Here is a 23402-nt window from a genome sequence, read left to right on the forward strand (position 1 = left end):
ATTATGAGGCACGCCGCAGTGGCGGACTGCGGATTAATTTTGACTCCCTGGGGTTCTTTAACGAGCACCTACATCTAAGTACACGAGCGTTCTTTTAGAGCGAAAGCTCTACTTCGGCATGTCTCGCAAGGTCATTCATCGCGTCGCAATGACCTTGAGCCATCGGAGCGCATGTGAGCGCATGTGTGTCAGGCCACGTGATCTGCTGCGGAGAAGCTGCGCTCGCTTGGAGCCTCGCCACTGCGGTATCACGGGACTAGGCGAGGGGTTAGAGGCTGTAGAGTGTACTAGATTGGGGGAGTGGGTCTAATGAGGGCTCTGCGCCGAGACATTTTCTTATTGAAAATACAGGTGGCGCCACCGTTGCTTTCTCCCGAACGAGCGGCCCCGAATCATCCAGTCTACGGCACTGTGCGCAAATTAGACCTGAGCTTGCTTTAGCATGTGCTTTCGCAATTTTGTGTGAAATGTCTTTAGTCTTTCTTTTTCCCAGATAGGGAGGTTGACACAATATGCGAAAACTGCGATAAAAATGCCATAGCAAACCAAAGCCACATCCTCTGGGAATGCAAGGGCCTTCCCCCACCCAGACAGCTCCTGCTGCAGCTCCCTCAGAAAGGGCATGGGAGACCCTAATACGGTACCCCGAAGAAAAAATACAGAAAGGAATCATTGCATGGGCGGAAGAGGTCGCCTCCTACAAGCGGCCATCTACAAAGCCCTGAAATTTCTCTTATAAAGTTCTTTGCTGCTTTTTTCCCTTTCGATGTTTCCGTGTTATCTCTGTTACTGTCCAGGAAGACAGATACAATTAAGCATGTTGGCATTCACGCGTATTACCAGTGTTATCACGTTTCCATTGCCATGAAGGATGCGCACTCAGTATCAGGCTGTTCTTTTTCATCTATCGTTGTAATCGCTTCTAGGAAGACGGACGCACGTTATAACATGTCCATCTAATAAGAGATAAAACTGTCACAATGACCGCAGATTGACTTAAGATGCTCTACGGTGCCATATTAGTTGATAGTATTCACCTATACAGGCTCGTAGCCAGGAATCCATTTCAGGGGTGGGGGGGGGGGGGGGGCTATACCCCCCCTCCCCTGGCTACGGACCTGCATCTATAGGCCACATCTTTTTATTCAAAGACAACGTGCTATATCTACTATTGCCGCTGCAGGGTTATTCGTTCGTTTCACGGGCACAGCTTTGGCCGATGAGCATCGTTGCTGTGACTTGGTTATTTGATACTGTGACTTGCTTGATTTCAGTACCTGGTCAGCTTTTCTAGCAGCATGAAGTCGCCACCTAAAAAAAAATATTAAGCTGAGGTACGACCAGCTTGTATAAACACAATATTGAAGCCCGGCTGCAGTTCCAACTTTCGCCCGTCCACAACTTGTAGAACCTTTATTACGTGCTGGGAGTATGCCTCCCGCAGTGCTAGCGAGGACCGCAACTCGCAACACTACGTTTGGCTTGAGCGAAGCTGTCGGCAAACATGTCAACGTGGAATGGCCGGTAAAAAACATCTACACGTCCCCCATTACGCTGCGTAGCCGAGCAAAACGAAACAGATACAGGACCTTAGGAATATTGCCAAATTACCTTCCAATGAATTTCCATCAGAAGAGGACTACCAGCAGAGAAGCGAAATTGTCTTTTTCGCCACCAGTGAAAGATGATAACTCAACTATAACAAAGAGCGCTTAAGTAGCGAGTCAACGTGGACTTATAAACGCTGAATTATACTAGTGAATGTCTCTCTGATATGAATACCTCCTGTAGGACTTCCAAGCGGCAGCGCATTCTGACATACCATACGTTATCGACAGTTTATGGTATTTAGCTTCCTCTCTTACGACGGGAGGACAGTCGTCAGATAGCGGTGTACTCAAGGCTGACTGCATCTACGTGAGATTTTTCTTTGTGAAGAGGAGTTCACGACGACGGCCAACGACAACAACTCGTCGATAACAATTCGCTGCTGTTTCGTTTGTTGTGACGACCCGGAGAAAGCAGCAGTACGCTTCGGAGGTTTCTTCCTATTCCGGCATCCGTGGACATGAACGTTGGGAGCCTACAGAGCTTACTTTCATATGTGAGTAATGGAAACAATATTACCCGGAATTCCAGTATAGCATAGCTTTCAGTTACTCGGCATTGCACGCTAAAGAAAATTTCCTCGTGGTGCGCATTTTCAGCACAACCATAAATCGCAGTGGCTTCGACACTACAGCGTCGGTGGTTCATCTTCATAAATAGGTCTAGAGTAAAATTCTCACCTCGGTCGGGAGCTTTCTTCATTGTTATTTCGTAAAAGCCCACTCCAGCGATCACAGATCACTGTAATACAGTGCAAGTAAAAAATAAAAGTGACATCTACCTCGATTAATTTTCTAACGCGTCGAGTGGTCGAATAATTCGGCCTGCCAGTACCAGCGGTGGTAGGCCCCTGGTTAAATTAGTAAAACTAAAGAGATTACGCCGTTATGACTCGTAGCATATTCGGACCGGGAGCAGTTTTACCTCGGCAGGCAGCGTAGTTTCATTTGTGAGAAGCCTGCGTGGGTTTCCTCCATACGTTTGTGCTATACAGTCACAGATTTTTTCCTTGCACGATTCTTCTTGCACCTTGCGGATTTAGACAAAACAAAGTGAGCAATGCTACACAGGGACCGAGGCATTAGAAACATGTCTGAGGGTGTAGACATTTTGAACATTAACTCTTCGGTAATCTGTTGAACTGCGCCGCAATGTGCCAGCGTAACATAATGGGCCGCACTTAGAAAAATTATATTTCAAAAGATCGACCTAGTTTCGACAAGGTTTTGTGAGCAATGTCGAAAGGGCACTTCCTTCTAATAGCATACGCATTTCTGACGCTTAGTCGGCCCTTAGTGCTGCAGCTAGTACTTTCTTCTTCTTCTTTCTGGGGTTTTACGTACCAAAACCAGTTCTGATTATGAGGCACGCCGTAGTGGAGGGCTCCGGGTTAATTTTGACCACCTGGGGTTCTTTAACGTGCACTACAACGCAAGCACACGGGCGTTTTTGCATTCCGCCTCCATCGAAATGCGGCCGCCGCGGCCGGGATTCGATCCCGCGACCTCGTGCTCAGCAGCGCAATGCCTTAGCTGACTGAGCCACTCCGGCGGGTAGCTAGTACTTTGGTTCTGACCGATAAACTGCTATGAAGTTAGGAATAAATACCGTAAATGCGCATGCTATTAGCAGGAAGTACGCTATCGACGCTGGTATTTGAAACTCGTTGAAACTCGGCCAATCTTTTGAAATTTATATATATTTTTTAAATGCTGCCCACTGAGTTACGCATATGTATTGCGGCGAAGTTCAACAAATTGCCGAAGGGACAAAGCCTAAAATTCCTGGACATGGGTATAGTATTTGTACCAACAAGTATATATATAAAGTGGGGAATATATAAAAGAAAACAAGATAGCACCGTACGTGTACGCAATGGTAAAATAACAGGCCTTGAGCTTGCGCGCATTGGTAAAAAACAAACAAAATACATTTAATTTTTTTTCGCTTAAGCTCTAGTTTTGTTATCTAGTTTCCCTCTTTCTTAAAAGTCCATGTTTTTACACATATGTGCCATTATTAGCCGCGATCAAACAAGCTTTCGTCAAAGCCAGACAAGATAGGGGGCATTGCAAAATCGTTCATACCGCAGAAGCCAAGACGACCACGTGAAAGGTGCATTCCCACTGTCTCTGTCTATTCATAAGATTATGTGCCAAGTTCTTCATAGGAAGTTTGGAAAATTTTGCTCCATTTTTTGTGCTATGAGCGCACAGGAGACGCTTTATAAGCGATGCCAGCCACGTGTCTTTTTCTCTGAGCCATGCAAGAAGTAGTTGTCCAAGGTTTCCTCAAAAAGTGCAAATGACGCGACGAATAATTCAAGATCAACGTGAAGAGATATGGAAAAATTCACTTGAGCAAAGTTCACACAAAGTCCACAAAATGTGGCACAGGGTTATCTGTGTCACCGAGGCAGCGAAACTTCTAAGGCCGATATAGCACTGCACATGGCGAGTCTGAACGCGTAAATATTTGTTCATGTTATTCGTAAAATTGACGAGATTCAAGATGGCGTTGTGTAAATTTGAAGAAAGGAATAAACGCAACCGAATGTACAGAAACCAATCCGACATAGGTGTATGTTCAAGCAACATGAAGTTTGTAGAACTGTAGCAAAAAAAAAAAAAAAAAAGAAGTTTCTTTTTATATGAAGTGACAATTCAGCAGAACGAGATCAAAAGTGTCGCCCGGAAACAAGACCGAAACAAAAGTTTTTGACTCAACTCGTCAGCGTTATACAGGTTGTTTCACTTAACTTGGGCCAAAACTTCAAAATATGCAAATGCTACGGAGCTGGACAGAACCAAGGTAATGTTGTTTGCCATCGCTTGAATATACTCAGATTATTTATTTGCATTCTACCGAATTACATTATTAGTCCTAATTAATCAATTTCTCAAATATTATAATTAGATGAAAAGTTTCAATGAGAAAATTGTAGAGCAACATGCAAAACTCCCTATACAGCTTTCTGCTGCTCAATATGTGCTACATAAAAGTGTTTTTCCGAGCGTGAAAAAGCCCGCGAATAAACGCACAATTGCCGCGACTGGCCGCTCGAGGTACTTTGCGTGTATTCGCGGGCATCTTTCACGCTCGGAAAAACACTTATGTCGCACGTATTGAGCAACAAAAGCTGTATCCTGAGTTTTTCATGTTGCACTACAATTTTAGAGCAGCATAAAGTCGCCAAAAAAAAAAAAAAAAACTGAGCTACGACCAGCTTGCATAAACAATATCGAAGCCTGGCTGCAGTTTCCACTTTCGCCCATCGATAACTTGTAGAACCTTTATTACGGGCTGAGAGTATTCCTCCCGCAGTGCTAGCGAGGACCGCAACTCGCAACACTATGTTTGGCTTGAGCGAAGCTGTCGGCAAACATGTCAGCCTGGAATCGCTGGTAAAAGACAGCTACACGTCCCCCAACACGCCGCGTAGCCCAGCAATACGCTGAATTATACTAGTGAATGTCTTTATGATATGAATACCTCCTGCAGGACTTCCAAGCGGCAGCGCATTCTGACATACCAGACATGATGATGATGATAATGGTGAAGTGAAACATCCCTGTATTTATTAGCTGCGTCATATTTGATCGCTCCACTAGCTCCACATGTATCTTTCTGTAGACACACTCTGCACAACCTATCTTATGAGTGTTATGAAAGTTGTACAGAAGCGAAATCACAGGAGCGATAGATATACACAGAAGCGAAAGCACATCTTTGCGTCTTCGCGCAATCACCTCCCAGCTATAATAGTTCTTTGTTTGGACAGAAACTGTTTACAGGACTGCAAATTCCACTAATTTATTGTGCCAATCATTAGCATAACGCTCTATTTAACAGCACCAAAAATGTTGTTTACATTAATTTTTGAGATTTCTTTGTGTTGCAGGTTTTCTGACTGTTCACCAAGTACAGGTGAGATGGCGACTGCGTTGTGACCTTAGAGGTTCTTAGACTGATTGGCTCTGACGCGTCTTTAACTCCGTCTTTGTTTCCGTCGGGCGCCCATGTTTTCCTGCAGTGCTTTACGCAGCTTTGTTGACGACGAAATCCGCTTTCACGAAGGGTGGCCGTCGCATCGGCTTTTAAATTAATTGCGGATGTTTTTGTCACCGCTCGTAACCGCACCGGGGCTGGGATGTTGGCGCGCTTGTCAGGCTTCCGGTATCGGAACGGAACCCTGACGTGAAGTCCATGTAGTGCGTGGTGAGGAACGCAAATATGCCTGTTATCATTTGGTGGCTCGACCGCCGCGTGAGTGTCAAAAGCTCAGTGTGAGGTAGGAGTTCTGGCAAAGGACTGGAAATCTATGTTTGCCGAATTAAGACGTCCCTAGGATGATGACGATGACGGTAGTCGTACTTGATCAATATCGAAGAAATGATATAGGCTTATAGGACTCTACCATTATTAGGCAGGAGGCGAAGTACTCAAGGTATAAAGGAAGCCTTTGTGAGCTGTCTGTGGTTGCAGGGGATAAGTGTGATGACGGCGATGACAATGACGGTGACGACGACAATAATAATGACCAGCGGAAGGGCATTATCATAGCTTGAAAGTTTTAATTTACACCCAAGCAGCACGGCAACCTTGTAAAACATTTGTTACTTTCAGATGTTCGAATGGCGATCTTTCTGGACGGTGTTTACTACTTGGCTTACTATCATCATCATTGCTATTCTGACGGTTAAGAGCTTTCGTAGAAAGAGCGGAGGGCAGAAGAACAAACTTATGGCGCCTGGCCCTTGGGGAGTGCCTATTCTTGGCTATCTTCCATTCCTCCGAAAACCCTACCACACAACCTTCAGGGAACTAAGCAAACAGTACGGACCCATAATAAAGTAAGTACTGACGATGACCCTTTTTTTTGTTGTTAATAAGACGGTTTATTGATGCGTGGTTTATTATTATGTCGCGTAATTTGCTTTTTTGTCCAGCTGGGGTGGTATTTTTGTAGCATTTACAAATGTTTCCCTTAGTTGTTATTCACCATTTATTGCCTTAACATGTCGAAGAGGCAAATAAGTAAGGAACAAAGCATGGCCGCCGGCAGTATGCAATCGCCACAGTGAGCGAACGCTGCCATAAGTGAGTTGTTCTTCCTCAAATATGGCACGCACCCGCTGCGGGAGTTGCCCGCCATAACCTGGCCAAGAACCAGGCGATAAGTAAGGTTCATGTTACTTAAATTAAATCGTAATGAATAATGTCCCAAAGATGCGCAGTGACGCCGTTGTGGAGGGCACCAGAATATTTTTGACCAGCTGGGGTTCGTTTAAAGCAAAACTAAACCTAAGAACATAGATGTCTTTGCATCTCGCACCAATGCGACCGCTGCGACCGGCAATCGAACCCGTTACCTCGTGCTCTGCAGTAAGTGGGGTTCGTCCAAATCAGGTCACTGCTTGGTGTGCGTTGCCCAACTTGTAACTACCACACGACATCTATCGCAGGAAACATTTTCACTTTTAAAAGTAATGTAGCAACATGACTCGCCAACGCAAGGATTGCAGTACACCAGAAACAATATGACCGCGTATAAAATATGAGTAGTTATTCTACTAGATGTGACAACCTAGTAGAAGCTTCCTATATATAAGTGTTGGTATACTCTTCACATACACGAGGCGGCTGAAAAATTATGTGGGCGCGCATCTCATACTGGACTGCGCTTCTAACTTGTGTCGCTTATAATAATGAAAAAAAAAAAAACATATTCCTAACCGCAATTCGGAACAAGAATTTGAGGGGCGCTTAGAATTCAAGGAAAACAAAAAGCCTTAGTCATCCTTTCTTATGACAGAAGTGGAGCTGTGTGCATGTTTCTGGCCAGTAGCCGTTACAGAAATACTTCAATGGGCTATCAGAGATGAACATTTATACTTGTACACTGAAGCCCGAGTCAAATGCTCACGTTTATTGACAATCTGATTCAGGGACTTTGACAACGACACGCGTGTAGGAGGAGGAAGAGGAAAACAAAAGGTGAAAGGCCGAGAGGTTAGCCAGATTGAGTTTCCGGTTGGCTACTCTGCACCGGGGGATGGGGTAAGGGCAGGAAAGATTAGAGTACAAGAGAAGATAAAAAAGGAACGCATCAGTTTGCACATTCTATAGTTTTTCAATGAGTCCTGTTTCTTTTGAAAATAACACTAGCGCTTTTAAAGCAGTTCGTGCCGACGTCGGCTGGGACCAGGCTCCAAGAATTCTGGCTTCTGTTAGGGGACGGTTGTCAATCTTGTTGAGTGCGGTGCCGAGGCTTTTTCTCTGTGCACTAAAACGACGACAGTCACACAGAAGGTGCGCTATCGTCTCTTTGCACCCGCAAACTTCCCACTCTGCACCAATTGTGGTCATTCCGATAAGGTAGGAGTACGCATTTGTAAAAGCTACTCCAAGCCATAGGCGACAAATGAGAGTTACCTCCCATCGTGGTTAAGCCATGTGCAAGGCGGAGCTTCAGATCAGGATCCAGGGAACAAAAGCGCTGTTTCTTAGAGCCTGCCGAATTCCACTGGGCTAACGTAAGCTCGCGAGCAAGCGCACGGAGCTTTCCAGCTGCGTCTGTTCTGGACATAGGGATAGCGATGCAACCGGCACTGGTATGCGAAGATGGAGCGGCTGCGTCTGTTTGCTCGTTTGCAAGGTTACCACAGTGACTTGGGTACCATTGAAATACGATGTCATGTCCTTTGTCAACTGCCCGATGGTAAATTTCTCGTGTGTCCGCGACAAGTCGTTCGTGGGGTTCACGGCGTAATGCAGAGAGCAAACTCTGGAGAGTTGCTTTGGAATCGCAGAAGATGGACCATTTCTGAGGCGTTTCCTGATCGATCAATTCAATTGCTGCACGCAGAGCTGCAAGTTCGACAGCAGTCGCTGATGTCAGGTGCGATGTCTTGAATTTTATGACTAGATTTTCCTGGGACAAATACTGCAGCTGCTGAACTGGAGTGCATGATTGCATCGGTGTATGAAGTAGCAAAAATTCTGCCTACTTCAATGCTGCTGACGGCATTTCTGCCTTCTTGATGCCTGGAATGGTAAGGAATACTCGAGGTGAATGCAGAGACCACAGTGGCAACGAAGGCCACGCTGCTGAGACGTAATTCGATGGTAGCGATGCTCCGTGAGTAGTCAGGAGACGGCTAAAGCTCGTATGTGGCCTAGTTGCTGGCAGGCGAGCAAGATGGTGAAAGGGTATCCTTGCAACATGTTCAAGGCGCACTCTTAGAGCATCGACCGCAATGAACGTTAATTGTTATTTGGTGGTCACGCGCTATGGCAATTGTGGCTTAGGGAGGCCGAGGCGTGTCCTTAGAACTTGGGCTTGTATCCTCTGAAGTGTGTGAAGGTTCCTTTTACTAGTGTAGGAGGACAGGCAAGGTGATATCGAACAATCGTGGGCGACAAGATGGTTCAGTAGACTGCACGAAATACATGTTTCGGCGCTCACCGCACCTCAGAGTTAAACTCAGATGACGCAGTGTCCGAGAAACGCATCGACAAAATGACGAGTTGTCTCCCTAGACCCACAGATGGTGTTTTACAGAAAATAGCGACCCGCAGCAAGTACTATTTTACACATCATCATCAGCAGTAGCAGCATCATCATCAACAGCCTATAATTATGTCCACTAGAGGACGAAAGCCTCTCAGTGCGATCTCCAATTATCTTTGTCTTGCGCTAGCTGATTCCAACTTGCGCCTGCAAATTTCCTAACTTCATCACCCCACCTAGCTTTCTGCCGTCCTCCACTGCGCTTCCCTTTCTCTTGGTATGCATTCTGTAGCTCTAATGGTCCACCGGTAATCCATCCTACGCATTACATGGCCTCTCCAGCTCCATTTTTTTCTCTTAATGTCAGTTGGAATACCGCCTATCCCCGTTTGCTCTCTGATCCACACCGCTCTCTTCCTGTCTCTTAACGTTAGGCCTAACATGTTTCTTTCCATCGCTCTTTGTGCGGTCCCTAATTTGTTCTCGAGCTTCTTTGTTAACCTTCAAGCGTTTTACCCATATGTTAGCACCAGTAAAATGCAATGATTGTACACTTTTCTTTTCAACGACAGTGGTAAGCTCCTAGTCAGGATTTGGTAATGCCTGCCGTATGCACTCCAACCCAATTTTATTCTTCTGTAAATTTCTTTCTCGTGATCAGGGTCCCCTGTGAGTAATTGACCTAGATAAACGTACTCCTTTACAGACTCTAGAGGCTGACTGGCGATCCTGAACTCTTGTTCCCTTGCCAAGCTATTAAACATCACCTTTGCGTTCTGCATATTAATCTTCAACCCTACTCTTACACTTTCTCGGTTAAGTTCCTCAATCATTTGTTGTAATTCCTCCCCATTGTTGCTGAAGAAGACAATGTCATCTGGAAACCGAAGGTTGCTGAGATATTCGCCGTTGATCCTCACTCCTACACCTTCCCACTCTAAGATCTTGAACACTTCTAAATATTTAGTGAATAGCATTGGAGAGATTGTGTCTCCTTGCCTGACCACTTTCTTGATAGCTAACTTTCTACTTTTCGGGTGGAGAACCGACGTGGCTGGGGAATCTTTGCAGATATTTGCCAAGATATTCAGGTATGCCTCCTACATATCCCTAAATATGGCAAACGTCGAGACATACTACATCTAACAACATTTCCCGCCGATGGCTAATGACAGGCAGGGATTGCAAGCTATGTGATAGTCTCATGCCAGTTCTAGCAGTTTGAGAAGCGGGCTGTTCAAGAACGTCACTGTTGTGACTACTCCACTGACTTAAGCACTGTTAACGACCTCATATTCCATCCTTATCGAGCTATTACAGACGAGCATTTTCTTTCTTTTTCTGAAAGTACTTGCAGAAAAAAAAAAAAAAAAAAAAAAAAAACCGCCACACAAGCAGTCCGTATGGATGGTTAACCAGCGAAGCTGAGACTTGCGGCCCCGGTGTTTATCACTGGTTTATTGCCGACGGTTCATTAAAGTATTTCTCAATTATTGGTTATGTCTGTGTTTCTTAATGAGGTTACACACGCGTTCGGCTGCGACCGAGAAAACGACGTCACTGACAGTATGCCCGCAGTCCACCGTTGTCACACTGCCGCTTGCGATTGTTCAAAATTAAATTACTTCAAAATTAAATCTGTCCGTCACGTAAGACAATGAATGGCTCATACCCCCGTAAACGCGGCCGCCTCATTACGACCACATAAGAGAAGTGAAATTCTACGCTGAAATGATGAGCGGAAATGGGGCAAGCTGTGGAAGAAGACGACGACGCTCGGGCCATTGCTGATGATCATCGGTTCTGCGTACAGGCGACGGACGGACGGATCGGCTAGCCATTCGCTGTAAAACGGCCATTTATAGCAGAATATGGCCACTTAACGCCATCTGAAGTCGAAACTAGCGATATTTGCTTGAGACAGCCACGTCTTAAGCTGGCCGTTAACGCATTGCAAAATTTTTAGGTTTCGCCTTGGCTGCAAGGACGTGCTGGTACTCAACGATCTCGCATCCATTAGGGAGGGACTGTCAAATTCAGACGTGCTATATCGGCCCAGCGATTTTATATTTCGCCACCTTGGAATAGAAGGTATGGCGATATCGACGTATAACTAGCTTTTGCTTCGGTCTATTTACTTTGCTAAAAGTATTTGACTTTCATTTTTGCTTGACACAAGGTATCGCATCTATTAACGGAGAACCATGGCAAGTGAACAGGAGGTACTGCTTTCACGTGTTGAGAAACCTCGGTTTTGCAAGGAAGTCTATGGAGAAGCATATCCAAGTAAGATTTGTCATTGTAGCATTGTATATAGTTCTAAGGGGGAGCTTCGAACGTAATAACGTATACAGTATGTTTGACAAGAAGGAAGAACCTTTGTGTAAGACTCCATGCCAATCACAGATATGTTATTATTTGCACGTTAGTTATTGCCCTCATTAGGTTACACATTCATATTGTATGGTGTGCACTCTAATTGAGAAACGAAATGCCTCCTCATCCTTATACAGTCGTATAATCATGATTGGCATAGTGGCGTGTTTCATTTATATTATAACCCTATAGTGTTAATAACTACTATGACCACTGCGACTCTTGCAGTTACGCACGGATTACTTCTAGTTTGATCATTTGCCTAATGCGTGTTTCTTAAGACAACCCCTCGAACAGATTATTCACTCTTGCTCACTTAGCATTCATATAACGCCTTTATTAAATAAGTTATAGAACCTTTCAGTGTTATCAATAAGGAAAATTCTAAAAAGTGTTGTGGAGCAAGGGCACAAATGTCACTAATAATTATGATATTGCTTTTTGCTTTTCTCCACTGAAACCTAAACATTATGGAGTGTTTTACAGCGGTGGTAGATTTCGTAGAAATGCGGCCATCATGCATAGCGCTGGAAGTGTGAAAGAAACGCTAATCCCTGTCTTCAAATAAAACATTAGAATGAAGTGGTTATTTTTCATTTATGGAGCAAGATTCATGGAATACTTGGAACATTACTAATCACGAGAAAAAAAAAAACGCTCCATTGTGGCGCCTACCCAATTTCGATTCTTTTAAGAAATTATAAACGCACTGCCCGTCATATTCCACTCACAAGTATTTCATGGCAAGAGAGAGAGAGTTATGGCGATTTGTTCTGGCTTGGAAAAACAATATTTACTGAACCCGAGCTACAGCGAAGCGAGCATCAGTCATTCTAGCTGTCGAACGCCTGTTTAACACTCTCAACAGTCTCAGGGTATCTAATCTTAATGTGCCGTCTATGGTATTTCTGATACCATATTTCCTAAGAGCCTCGCGGACAATGGTACCCCATTGAACATGCGGAGCTGGCACAATGTTACCAAACTTCCTACATCTGGGGTGCTATTCTGGACGTAATCAAACTTCGCGATGTTATCGAATTCCGCCATGTTGGCGTTTTGAGCCAATCAACGACGGTGTACCAGCCCTTTCAGCTAATAAGCGATGGCAAGATGAAGAATTCGACAAGATGGACGAATTCGAAAGTGTCCACAATAACATCTCCGCAACGACGTGTGAATTTAGTGGATAAAAGAAATATTTAATGACAACAATAGTTTGTCACTATTGCTGTCTGGCCTTCGCAATCAAGTCTAACAAGCATGCTGTTTTTAGCTATTTATTCCCCAAAAAATGTTCACCTTAGAATTGAGTACATACGGCAAGCGGGGCCTGTTACGGGGCAGGAGAGTATAGGGCTCCAAATCATTAACGACAAGGCGCAGGGCTATGCACACAAAAAACATGCATAGGCTGCGCTATGCTGAGCTAGACTGAGCTATGCACGTGGGAAACAATGTATTGCGAAGGAGTGCGCCGTTGGGTTGTCTATATGTGGCGCAACGCGCTGCCTATGGAGCAAGATTTTCGAAAGTTTTCGGAAACTACACGCCTAATTTCTTTCTGCATCTTCCTGCCAGAACAATTCTATTGAAGTTAAACACGAATTTTTTCTCATGCAGGTGTTTTATTTCTTATTTCTTTGTTATATTACTTGTAGCGTTATAGCACAGATGATGATTAAGAACGATAAGGATTTCTTTTGTCTTTCATCCTATGCCAGGAAGAGGTGCAGTGCTTTATGGCTGTGCTTGCATCAGGCAAGAAGCAGCCCATGTTGGTGGCCCATCCGCTCGCTTCCAGCGTGGCTAACAACATCTCAGCTCTGGTTTTCGGTGAACGCTACGAGCTGGGCGATCCAAAGGGTCGCTACGTCGAGGGAATGCTGAGCAAGTTGCTTCGCGAAGCACACTTCTTCTCCCCCACGGATTTTATACCTGCCCTTCGCTTTGTGGCTACGCGGCTGCCAAACACGCAGTTGTACGCAATGAAATCTGTCCTGCAAGAACTGACGCAATTCATCAGGTGAGCTAATTTACAAAGTAGAAGTCTTTCTGGTCGACAGGTTAATTGCTTTTCGCGGAACTAACAAAAGAAAGAAAAATCAGACTACAGAGCAACACTGGCCCAAACTGACAGCTTCAAGTCAAAGTAATCACGAGAAGCTTAACGCCTTCTGTGCCTCGTCTCCGTTGTCAGTGTCGCCTTTTGCGCTATTCTGCTCTCGTCACTACCTTTAATGGGAATGCGCCAGCTGTCATTTGCCAGTTTTGTTTTGCGTGGAGTGGCGCCTAGATTTGTCCAGGGTCCTACAGACGGCAACTTTTTCAGAACCTGGCACGTGATTTCCTGTACGCCTTGTATGTTAAGGCTCCAAAACAAGTAAAAAAAATTAAAAGAAGAAAAGAAAAAAAAAGAATTTAGCTCAGGTCGGGAAGTTTGTCGCCTGTCTCTTCATTCTTGTAGCCTGCTGCGGCCTCAACGAGTGCAACGTTGAGGCAGCGGAAGGAAAAGACCAGACAGCGCTCAGGGTGACGATAATTAGTCCGTCCTCTTGTTATTAGAAGGCATGCTGAGCTGACGTGATGGCGTGTATAATAATGCCGCACCATGCTATTGCGGTAATCGCGATCATAACGGTACCATACAGACGGCATGTCAGCACTATGCTTTTTTGGCGGGTGTTGTGTTTCAAGCGCGTGTAGGATAACACTTACCGCAGTAGTGAAATGTTCACTATGTTTAAGTTTGCTTTCCCAATCAATAATAATAAAAAATATTCCCAGCGCCGCAAACATAGCTTCTGAAGCAGACAAATGTAAGAACCTCGCAAATCTGAAACGAGGACGGAATAGTCGAGTAATTTGTGTGTCGTCTATTACAGGAAAGAAGTGCAAGAACGCGGAGCAGCTAAGGCGCAACATATGGACAAGGATTTCATAGATGGGTACTTGAGGAAGATAGAAGAAAACAAAGGGAAAGATTCTCACTTTACTCGTAAGTTCTCACAAGACCCAAGTATTGTTGAGTGCGAAATTCAAGAAGAGATGTTGCGGAGTGCAGAATGATACTAAAAATTGTGATACGTACGATCGAGTGTTACCACAAGGAAAAGTTTAGAACGGGGCGTACACAACATGACGTGCGTAGCGCAGCAATGCCGGGGCGATGTGGTGAAACGATTGAAACGATATATGTGCGCGCGTCCGTGCGCGCGGCCAATGACATAGCCCAGCTCACGATGCATAGAATGCTGTGAGGCGTTACGTTTTTACCATACTTTGACTGTCCTACCCACATTTGTCGCCTAAGCACAAGTTAGCTCACTCGGGCGGAAAAGAACGTTCTGCAAGAAAATAACATTTGTCTTCTACCACAGATTTGTTTTACTTGCCTCTTCCGGAAACTTAAAGGTCAATATATACACGGTGCCCTTCACTTGACCTGCTATGTGTTCAAAACTACCAGTCTTCCTCATTCTGTTCATTCCAGCAGATCGATTATTAAATCCGCGACGCCAAATTGGTCCAGAGCTCACAGATACTCCTTTATACCTATTTTATCCCATCTAACTCACTTTTCTGTGTTCTTAACCTCGCGTATACCCTACCAGTGTACAGCGCCAAATCGCGCTCTTTTGTTGTAATCTTTTGTTTCTACTTTGTCATTCGATAGAAGAAGTACGTACGTTTGTAATGTTGGCGGTCGAGCTATGTTAAAAAATGGTTCTTGTTGTAAATGACTATAAAAAGCAAATGGACTGCCCATCGTTACTTTGTAGCCTCTACATAGGGAAAAATTAAATTAAATTATGGATCTTTACGTGCCAAAACCACGATCTGAGCATGAGGCACCCCGTCGTGGAGGTCCCCGGATTAATTTTGGCACCCTGCTGTTCATTCACGTGTACCGAATGCGCGGTACCAAAGTGCGTATTTGCATGGCGGGAATCGAACCCGCAACCCTGAGCTCAGCAGCACGACGCCATACAGCAGCCGATAAAGGGAATATGGAAAAAAAGTCAATGCATCCATGAAGCACACCGATCTACGTGTGTGAGTATACAAGTTTTATCGCAGTGTCAACGCTCGTGGGCAGTACAGTGAACTTCTACAGCGCAGCTACGAACACTGTGCGAAGCGCTGTCTTGTGGAACCTGTACATAGCGGCCAGCGACCCTGACGGTCAGCAAGTACGCGTGCAGCGCGAAATCGACTCCGCAATTGGAAGCAAGACGGCGCCCACCTGGGAGGACAGACGTCGCACACCGTTCACCATGGCGTGCATTCTGGAGGCACTCCGCTGGAGGACCACGGCGCCTCTCGGCCTGCAGAGGGCGTAAGTACATCAATGGAAACAATGTTCTATAGCGTTGAGACGAGAATTGCGGCGTCGGTTCGCGCTTAGCTTACCCGGTACGTGCTTAGATAAAATGGAGAGAAAATGGAGGGATCTTATCCAGAAACGCACCTGTTTGGCTGCCATACACAGGAGCAGGGTAACAGGGAATATATTAAAAAAAAAACAGAGGCAGGAAGGAAAGATGCACTGAATGTGTGCCCACACGTGGACAGCCCACTGAAATAGTCTGAAAGCGCAAGGATGTCACGTGGTGTCCCGAGTGATGCCTTCCCCAAGCAGCCGCCTTTATTTTGCGGTAATCTTTCAAGATATTGCCACGCTATGAGGACGGTGAACAAGGAAAACACTGCCAAAAGTTCCGAATTGCAGTTTGCAGGCTCAGTAGTGAGGTCGAACAAAAAGAGAACACTACAAATCATGGGCATCCTACTGAGCCCAAAACAGAAACTGCACAGCACACTGAGAATATAGGAGTCTTATATTTCGTGGTGACACCCAATGCGCCAATATATGCTAGAGACGACAAACGTCATTGTGCTTCCAGGGCAAAACTGACATTGAGCTATCCGCATGTGAAGCGTAGTGCGTGAGCCACATTTTTACATTGTAGTTAGTCGTTTGTGCCTTCATTTGGCGCTGCGAATACGTTTAGCACCTTGTATGTTGCAACGGTTTGCGCGATCAAAACGTTGTCGCACAATGCGCATTTAAGCCCAGCTGTGGGGGGGGGGGGGGGGGGGGGGGGGTACACCTAATGCAAAGTGCCGATCGAGAGAGAAGCCTACTAGATGCACGTCAGCTCGCTGCGCTACCTTGTGCTGAGAAAAGGCAACGGAGAATAATGTTAGATACAAGTTCCGTTAAGCCACCTAAGCGTTTCCCGTTACTGCATCTAGACCAACGTAAAATGTTCAACCAACGCGCTTACATTGGTTGACATGAATTTTCGTGCCTGTCAAAGCTATATATACTTCGCTCAGCTCAAAAATAAATTATACAATCTTTACCCTCGCACGACATTCACAAGTGAATTGTTATATAGTAGGTGCGGATATTTGTTTATCGCTTATGTGCATCTTTACAACACAGTGCAGGCCGTGACACGGAAATATGCGGGTACCACGTTCCTGCCGGCACAATGGTTGTTGCAAATTTATGGAGCCTTCACAACGACCCTGTCGAATGGCGGGAGCCGTTCAAGTATGATCCCACGCGATTCCTGAATGCTGACGGCACCGAGATGGGCGAAAAGCCGGCGGCGTTTCTTCCTTTTGGAACGGGTAAGGCCTCAGCACGACAGGTGTTTTTTCACGGAATCCAAACAGCCATGTCCCCTATGTTTCTTACAAGTGATGTCGTACTATGCCAACACGCGCGGTACGCTAGTGCTAAAGAAAGGCCACTAAACTGGGCACTGCCAAACTTAAGCAAACAATGTGCTAAATGCAGTCTCTGAGCGTTATGACGATAAAAAATTACGTGATCTAACCTCAATGTTGGAATCTATGTGAAGCGAAGCTTAAGTAAAGCTGTTAAAGAGAGAGATATAGATAAATGAGATGCGAAAGGCAGTGAGGTTAACCGGAAGGTAGATATCCAGTTTACTACCCTGCACTGAGGAAGGGGTAAGGGGAGACAGAAAGATAAAGAGAAAATGCACACACCTAGAAAGAGAGGTAAATAAAAAAGGGCAAAAATAAATAAATGCTGTGAAGCTAAAGGTGATGCGTACAATTTTGTGATGACAGGTGTACGCACAGTAAAGCGCGACGGGTACCAAGCAGCAGTTAGGAATTCTGTACATCTTGTGTCACAGTAGGACATACCCATTCTGGTGGATTGAAAGAGAACGGGCAGACACCCAGTGGTACACATCGAATAGCTAAATGAGAGAAAGTAAAGTAAATCATGAAATCCATAAAATATAATCAACCATTCTATGAACAGATCGGTGTGCTTTAGAGATATCTGTGAGCCGATGTTATAGCTTCGTATTTTATGTAGGAATAGCACATAGTGGGACGACATGCTCCTTCGGGAGGATTGGCCAAGAACCCAGTCGGACATACTGAGTGGCTAAATGTAATAAAATAAAGTAAATCGAACAGTTCCTTATATACATTTCACCATCCCATTAACAGATCGGTGGGCTTTAGAGATGCATTTGAGCCAACATTATATGTTAATCACGACCGTATAAAGCCAGCAGGCAATGAAGCCAAGGGAAGCATAGGGATAATTAGCTGCGGTTGAAATTGAAATGCAGACAATAATGAAGAAAAGAGAAATGAAAGTGGACGAAAAGATATCTTGCGCCGGTGGGGAGCAAACCGACAACCTGGCATTACGTGTTCGCAAGACGTGTTAGCAACACTCGCAGTTGCTAATGTGCTATTGCGTCGTGTAGGTTCAGACCCCACCGGCGACAAGTTATCTTTTCGTCCCCTTTCATTTCCCTTTTTCTTCATTGTGTTCTACATTTAAATTTCACCCACACCCAATTACCCCTATGCTTTCCTTGACTTCATTACCTGCTGGTTTTATATGGTCGTGATTAACAAAAATAGAGCCCCTATCTTTCCTTCTCCTGGACATTATAGGCTGAGGTTTTATGTAGGAAGTTACTGTTTTTTTTTACCCAGAACAGAGCGACACATACGTGGTCAGCATACAAGGATTGTATAAACCCTTTCCTGGGTACCTCCATATAACCTTTCTTTATGTATAAAAAAAAATGTCACAGTTTCGCCCTAAGGGCGAAGCAATGGATGCGATAGCAACACAGCAATGTCATACGAAGTAAGGTGAGCGGCTTTGGTAGCAATATGAATTGTAGTAAACATGAGCTGATTAACTAAGCAGGTGTGCTGCGGCGTAAGTAGACCGACATGAAGAGAGACTCGATGACCACGAGAAGGCGCGTGTGAAACGGTGGTGTTGATGAGAAGCGCTGCCCGTGGGCAGCGCGTGCGAAGGGACACACCTGTAGCGCTGCACTGCCGATCCGGGCAGCATTGCATGTGTAGCGTGCGTTGGAAAATGTGGCCCGACTATTACTAACTGTGGTGTGAGCGCGCACAAACAAACATGAATAGATCACACTGAATGACTGCAGACAACGACTGTCAAAACGCTGGCAGCAAGCGCATATACGCCGCAGCGGGCGAAGGTACGTGCGGTCTATTGCTTCAACGGAAACTGAGCGGCGAATGCACAGCGCATAAAGGTCAGAGCCGTGTGGAGATGAGAGACGGTGCGAGCGAGCGACGAGCGCGGTTGTTGGCAGAGTAGAAATGCATCCATACGCTTCCATCCATACGCTTGCGCGTAACCCGCGTTCACGAAGTGAACGTCACTGTAATTTTTTTAAGTCTTGCCCTGATGTCGATTACGGTCGCAGCACACTCTGCGCGACCGATGCAACGCGCAGAGCGCCTACTCATCAAGGACAGATGCATCGCGTGCAGAAGTCCTTGACGTGCGCACGCAGGTGCACCGGAGTGTAGCATATGTCCTCATTTTGGTAGACCCTCCGTCTGGCGCAAGTGCGCTATTGAAATAATTCAATTTCTCAAAGTAAAGTGCGTCACAAAATTTGTAAAGTACGACTTACACACAACCTGAGACATCATAGCATAAGATTGTAATTTGAACATACGAGAAAACATAACTCTGTTAGGCGGAAACTAAAAATTACACTAGCTCCGGATGGATGGAAAAAATCACATCATCTCACCCTACGGGCAACCATGGTGGGATGCGAAAGCATCGCGGGGGGTGCGCATCGAGTTTCGTTTCACTTGGTAACACAACCCAATGAAAGTTAAAGTGAGAGAATGTATTGAGGAGAGAGGAGACGTTTGTACGGGGTTGTTGCGTCTTTATTTAGAGATCGTACGTGATTCCTAGTGTCGGTGCGCTAGGAATTGGTGACGGAAGCACAGCGAACGCGCGCTTTATACTGCGCCGCGAAACTTGCGCCGCCTACTGGCGTACCCTTAGAGAGAGAGTAAGAGAGAGAGTTATATGCAATGATTTGCTGCGCCGCACCTGTGGCGGAGAGGGGGAGAGGGGAGGAGGAGAGGGCACACCTGCGTAGGAGAGGAGAATGAGGGCGAGTTGCGCATGCACAGTATGGGTGCGGACGCCGCAGAACGGACACTGCCGCGAGCATAAGATGCTTTCGCATCTAAAACTTTATTATGGTCCATTGGGTCGCGCTAGTTTCCTAGCCCGAAACGGGCCGCTCCCACCAACGTTTATGGATACTAAAAAGTATCTATAAACGTTGGCTCCCACGTTGGGACCGAAAGGCCTAGCCTATCGGCCGCTTCGCGGGCCCGTTGGACTGCCCATAGCTGTTATCTAACGTGAGACTGCGTAGAGCTGCGTCCCACCGCTCTTCAGTGTTGTCCTTGTCGCTGCGTAACACGGTGCAACGCCAGAGCATATGACTAAGATCTATGGTGTCGTTACATTTAGCGCATGTTGTAGGTGTAGAGATCTCCGGACAGATCTTGTTGATTAATAGAGGGTTCGGATAAGTTCTCGTTTGTAAGAGCCTTAGCGTAATGGCCTGAGCTCTATTTAGTTTACTGTGTGGAGAGGGGAAGACCCTGCGTTGTGGTAGAAGTGCTTGGTTAGCTCGTTGTACGTGAGGAGGTGGTCCTTGCATTCAGGAACCTCAGCATATTCTTGCCTTGTGGCTGCACGGTTGACAAGTCCTCGTGCAGCATTGTGGGCATATTCGTTGAGGTTCACGGGACTAGCTCCGGAGTCCAAAAGTTTTCTTTGTCGACGTGACGGTGCACACGCAGGCCGCAGAAAATTTCTTGGGGCAGCCATATACAGCTTCGCTGTAACAAATCTATTCGGCTAGACAGCAGTCTGCATATATAGTGCACAGTTGCTAATGTTGTGCCATCCAAGTGCCTTGTGTCGTGATCATGTCGCAAAGTGATCGTATTGTCGTTTTCTGGAATAAATTTTTCTCTAAATACAGTGTTAGCAGCACACGTGTAGCCAGCTGCTAAGGTCAGGACAGTATGGGAGGATCCGCAAAGAAAGCGTCACCAAAAAAAAAATAAAATGGCTGCGGCTTAGCTCAGATAACCATGTATATATGCAAAACGAAAGCCTGGTTTAGCCTGGTTAAGTCTTGGTTTCACTTGGTTAACCTTTGATTTAGCTGTAATTATTATACTTAGGTATACACTCATCGTTAAGCCAGGTATAAATTATAAGCTGACAAGTCCAAGCGTTTTGCGAGGCGAACGGATCGCTCTTCCTCAGTCTTCGACGCTAGCTTCGAACGCTTGGCATTCCGGACCCTCTCCAGTGAAGTAGCTCGCCGGGCGATATCCGCGGGGTGTTCAGGCGCCGCTTACGGGGTGGGCAGACGCCGGTCAAAGGCCGGCGGAGCTCAGCGCGGCGAGTCACGTGATGTGTTGCCAAGGCTACAGTGCAGCTGCGGTCAAATGAAGGTCACATTGCTGGTGACAGCGAAACTCGGATCGACTAGATTAGTAAAGCTTTCGCTCTAATAGTATGCACTTGCATGCGACTCCATGAGTGCTTGTGCTGACTGCACACTATGACACCATTTACCCATTGGAAAGCGACATCATGACGTCGTCAAACGCTAAGGATTGAACGAAGTAGGCGGGATATCAATAATTAATTCTTTGAAAATTTATCACACTTCACATCTTGGCGACTGAGCAAACAGGGTAGGTAAATAATTACTGAGACACACAAACACTTCGAGCATGCAGACTGACTTTTATCTGACGTCGGATAATTCTTCCTAGTCTACGTGGATTATATTTTTTTTCTTGTCTTTGGTTCACTTGCAGGAAGGCGACAGTGCCCGGGGGAAACGTTGGCCCTGATGGAGGTTTTCCTGTACGTGGCTACAACGCTTCAGAGATTCAGGGTTCTTCCCGAAGAAGGCAAAACCATCTCCCTCGCTACCGCGCCCGCGGTGATTGCTGTCGCGAATGAGATGCAAGGATTGCGTTTCATACCGCGATAGGGAACAGCGAGTGACTATTACTCATTGATTTGAGAGTTTAATGTGCTCTTATGGACAAATATAGACCAAACTAAAGGAAGTTGTTCAGATATGGCGTGCACTAGATGTAATTAAGCAAGACATGCGGATATATTTGCTACAAAAATTGAGTCAATGCAAACCAAGCAACAGAGAAAGACAGTTTACAAGGAAGTCAAGCGTCAAAGTTGATTGACAAAAACGGAGCCAAGCACATTATACAGCTCCGCGACTTCAATGGTGTTGGATCAGTACAATTTAAGAATTTTCTGCACAACAACTTGCAAAAGAAGAAAAATTATGTGAAAAGGACTGCTTACGACGTGGTTTGATAAGTCATGTCAGAAAGTGTAACCCGGTGATGAGATGCCACTTGTTTCAGTGTGATGATACGAAGAAAGAGAAGCATGCATGTAGGGGTGTGCGAATTTTCAAAACTCTCGAATAATGAATGAAATGTTGCCTTATGCAATTCGATCTTTGAATAAAAAAGTCACTATTGGTAAATAGGAATATTTTTTAGCAGTTTTCGAATGCTTTAGAGAAGTCAACTGTGCACAATCAAACATGAAATTTGAGCAATATTGCCATAAATTTGATCCCTATGGCCATAGTAGGCATACAAAAATTAGAAGTTTATATGGAGTAAGTACAAAAAAAATGACAAGTTACGAGCAGGGTACAGGTCCCTTACGGAGCTATAGAATTTATACACCATGATCATTCGCACTCGCCGAAAGGTCCCGGGTATGCGAAATAACTAGATATTGTTCCTAATAATTATGCTTTAATAAGCAAGGCTTCATAACGTGCAGTGTATGGCCGAAAGCTGGTAACGTTAATAACACTAGGATGTGAGCATTGTTTCATATTAATGGTGACGACTGCTGTTCAGTACTCGAAACTGTTCAAAAACTATTCGAAAAGTTTTCGATATTTGATTCGATTAGTTTCTGTCACTCTTCGGTTCATATCGAAAGCGACGGTATGACGACGACGATGCCCACGAGTATTCCGAAAAGAAAGCATTGCTATAAAAAAAAAAAAAAAGGGGGGGGGGGGGGTCTATTAGATCGCTGAACCAAACCAGGCGACCACGGAAGTTGCGGCTGGTAAGCACTACGGGAACAATAAGAGCAATCGTAAAAAGGTCTGCGAGTAACACGTGGCTGGCGATAGTGCTACTCGGTGCGACTATAATTATTGCTCATTTCGAAGACCCTTCGCCCGACGCATCTTCTAGGCGTCGTTACCCAACTCGGTCCGTTGAACTCTTTAGCGCTGATTCAGCACTTCCTTATGAAAGATTCATGGCAATGAAGTCGTGAGAAGCCACTAAACCATATGGCTCTCTGTGGCTTGGAGATGGGATATCTGAACTGAAACGGTAAGATTTCTTTAGCCACCACGTGATGAAGGTTGATCGACAAAGGTAGGATGGATATATTAAGTATGCATTTAGGTTGGCGCTTGTTAACCTGAATGAGCGA

The 23402-nt window shown here is 45.4% G+C and overlaps 1 protein-coding gene across 1 annotated transcript in view; it reads left to right on the top strand.

Moving 5' to 3' along the window:
• LOC119448179 (uncharacterized) overlaps window positions 1–22457 on the top strand; it is a 52854-nt gene extending 30397 nt beyond the window's left edge. The window contains exons 10-18 of the mRNA XM_049665133.1: window positions 5510–5535; window positions 6235–6461; window positions 11088–11212; window positions 11301–11407; window positions 13222–13523; window positions 14383–14495; window positions 15578–15836; window positions 16950–17140; window positions 21716–22457. Coding sequence (XP_049521090.1) covers window positions 5510–5535; window positions 6235–6461; window positions 11088–11212; window positions 11301–11407; window positions 13222–13523; window positions 14383–14495; window positions 15578–15836; window positions 16950–17140; window positions 21716–21894 — 1529 coding nt within the window. The 3' untranslated portion in view covers window positions 21895–22457. The remainder of the gene's footprint in view (window positions 1–5509; window positions 5536–6234; window positions 6462–11087; window positions 11213–11300; window positions 11408–13221; window positions 13524–14382; window positions 14496–15577; window positions 15837–16949; window positions 17141–21715) is intronic.
• The last annotated feature ends 945 nt before the right edge of the window (window positions 22458–23402 follow it).

Source organism: Dermacentor silvarum, chromosome 4, assembly GCF_013339745.2.
Source record: "Dermacentor silvarum isolate Dsil-2018 chromosome 4, BIME_Dsil_1.4, whole genome shotgun sequence".
NCBI lineage: Eukaryota > Metazoa > Arthropoda > Arachnida > Ixodida > Ixodidae > Dermacentor > Dermacentor silvarum.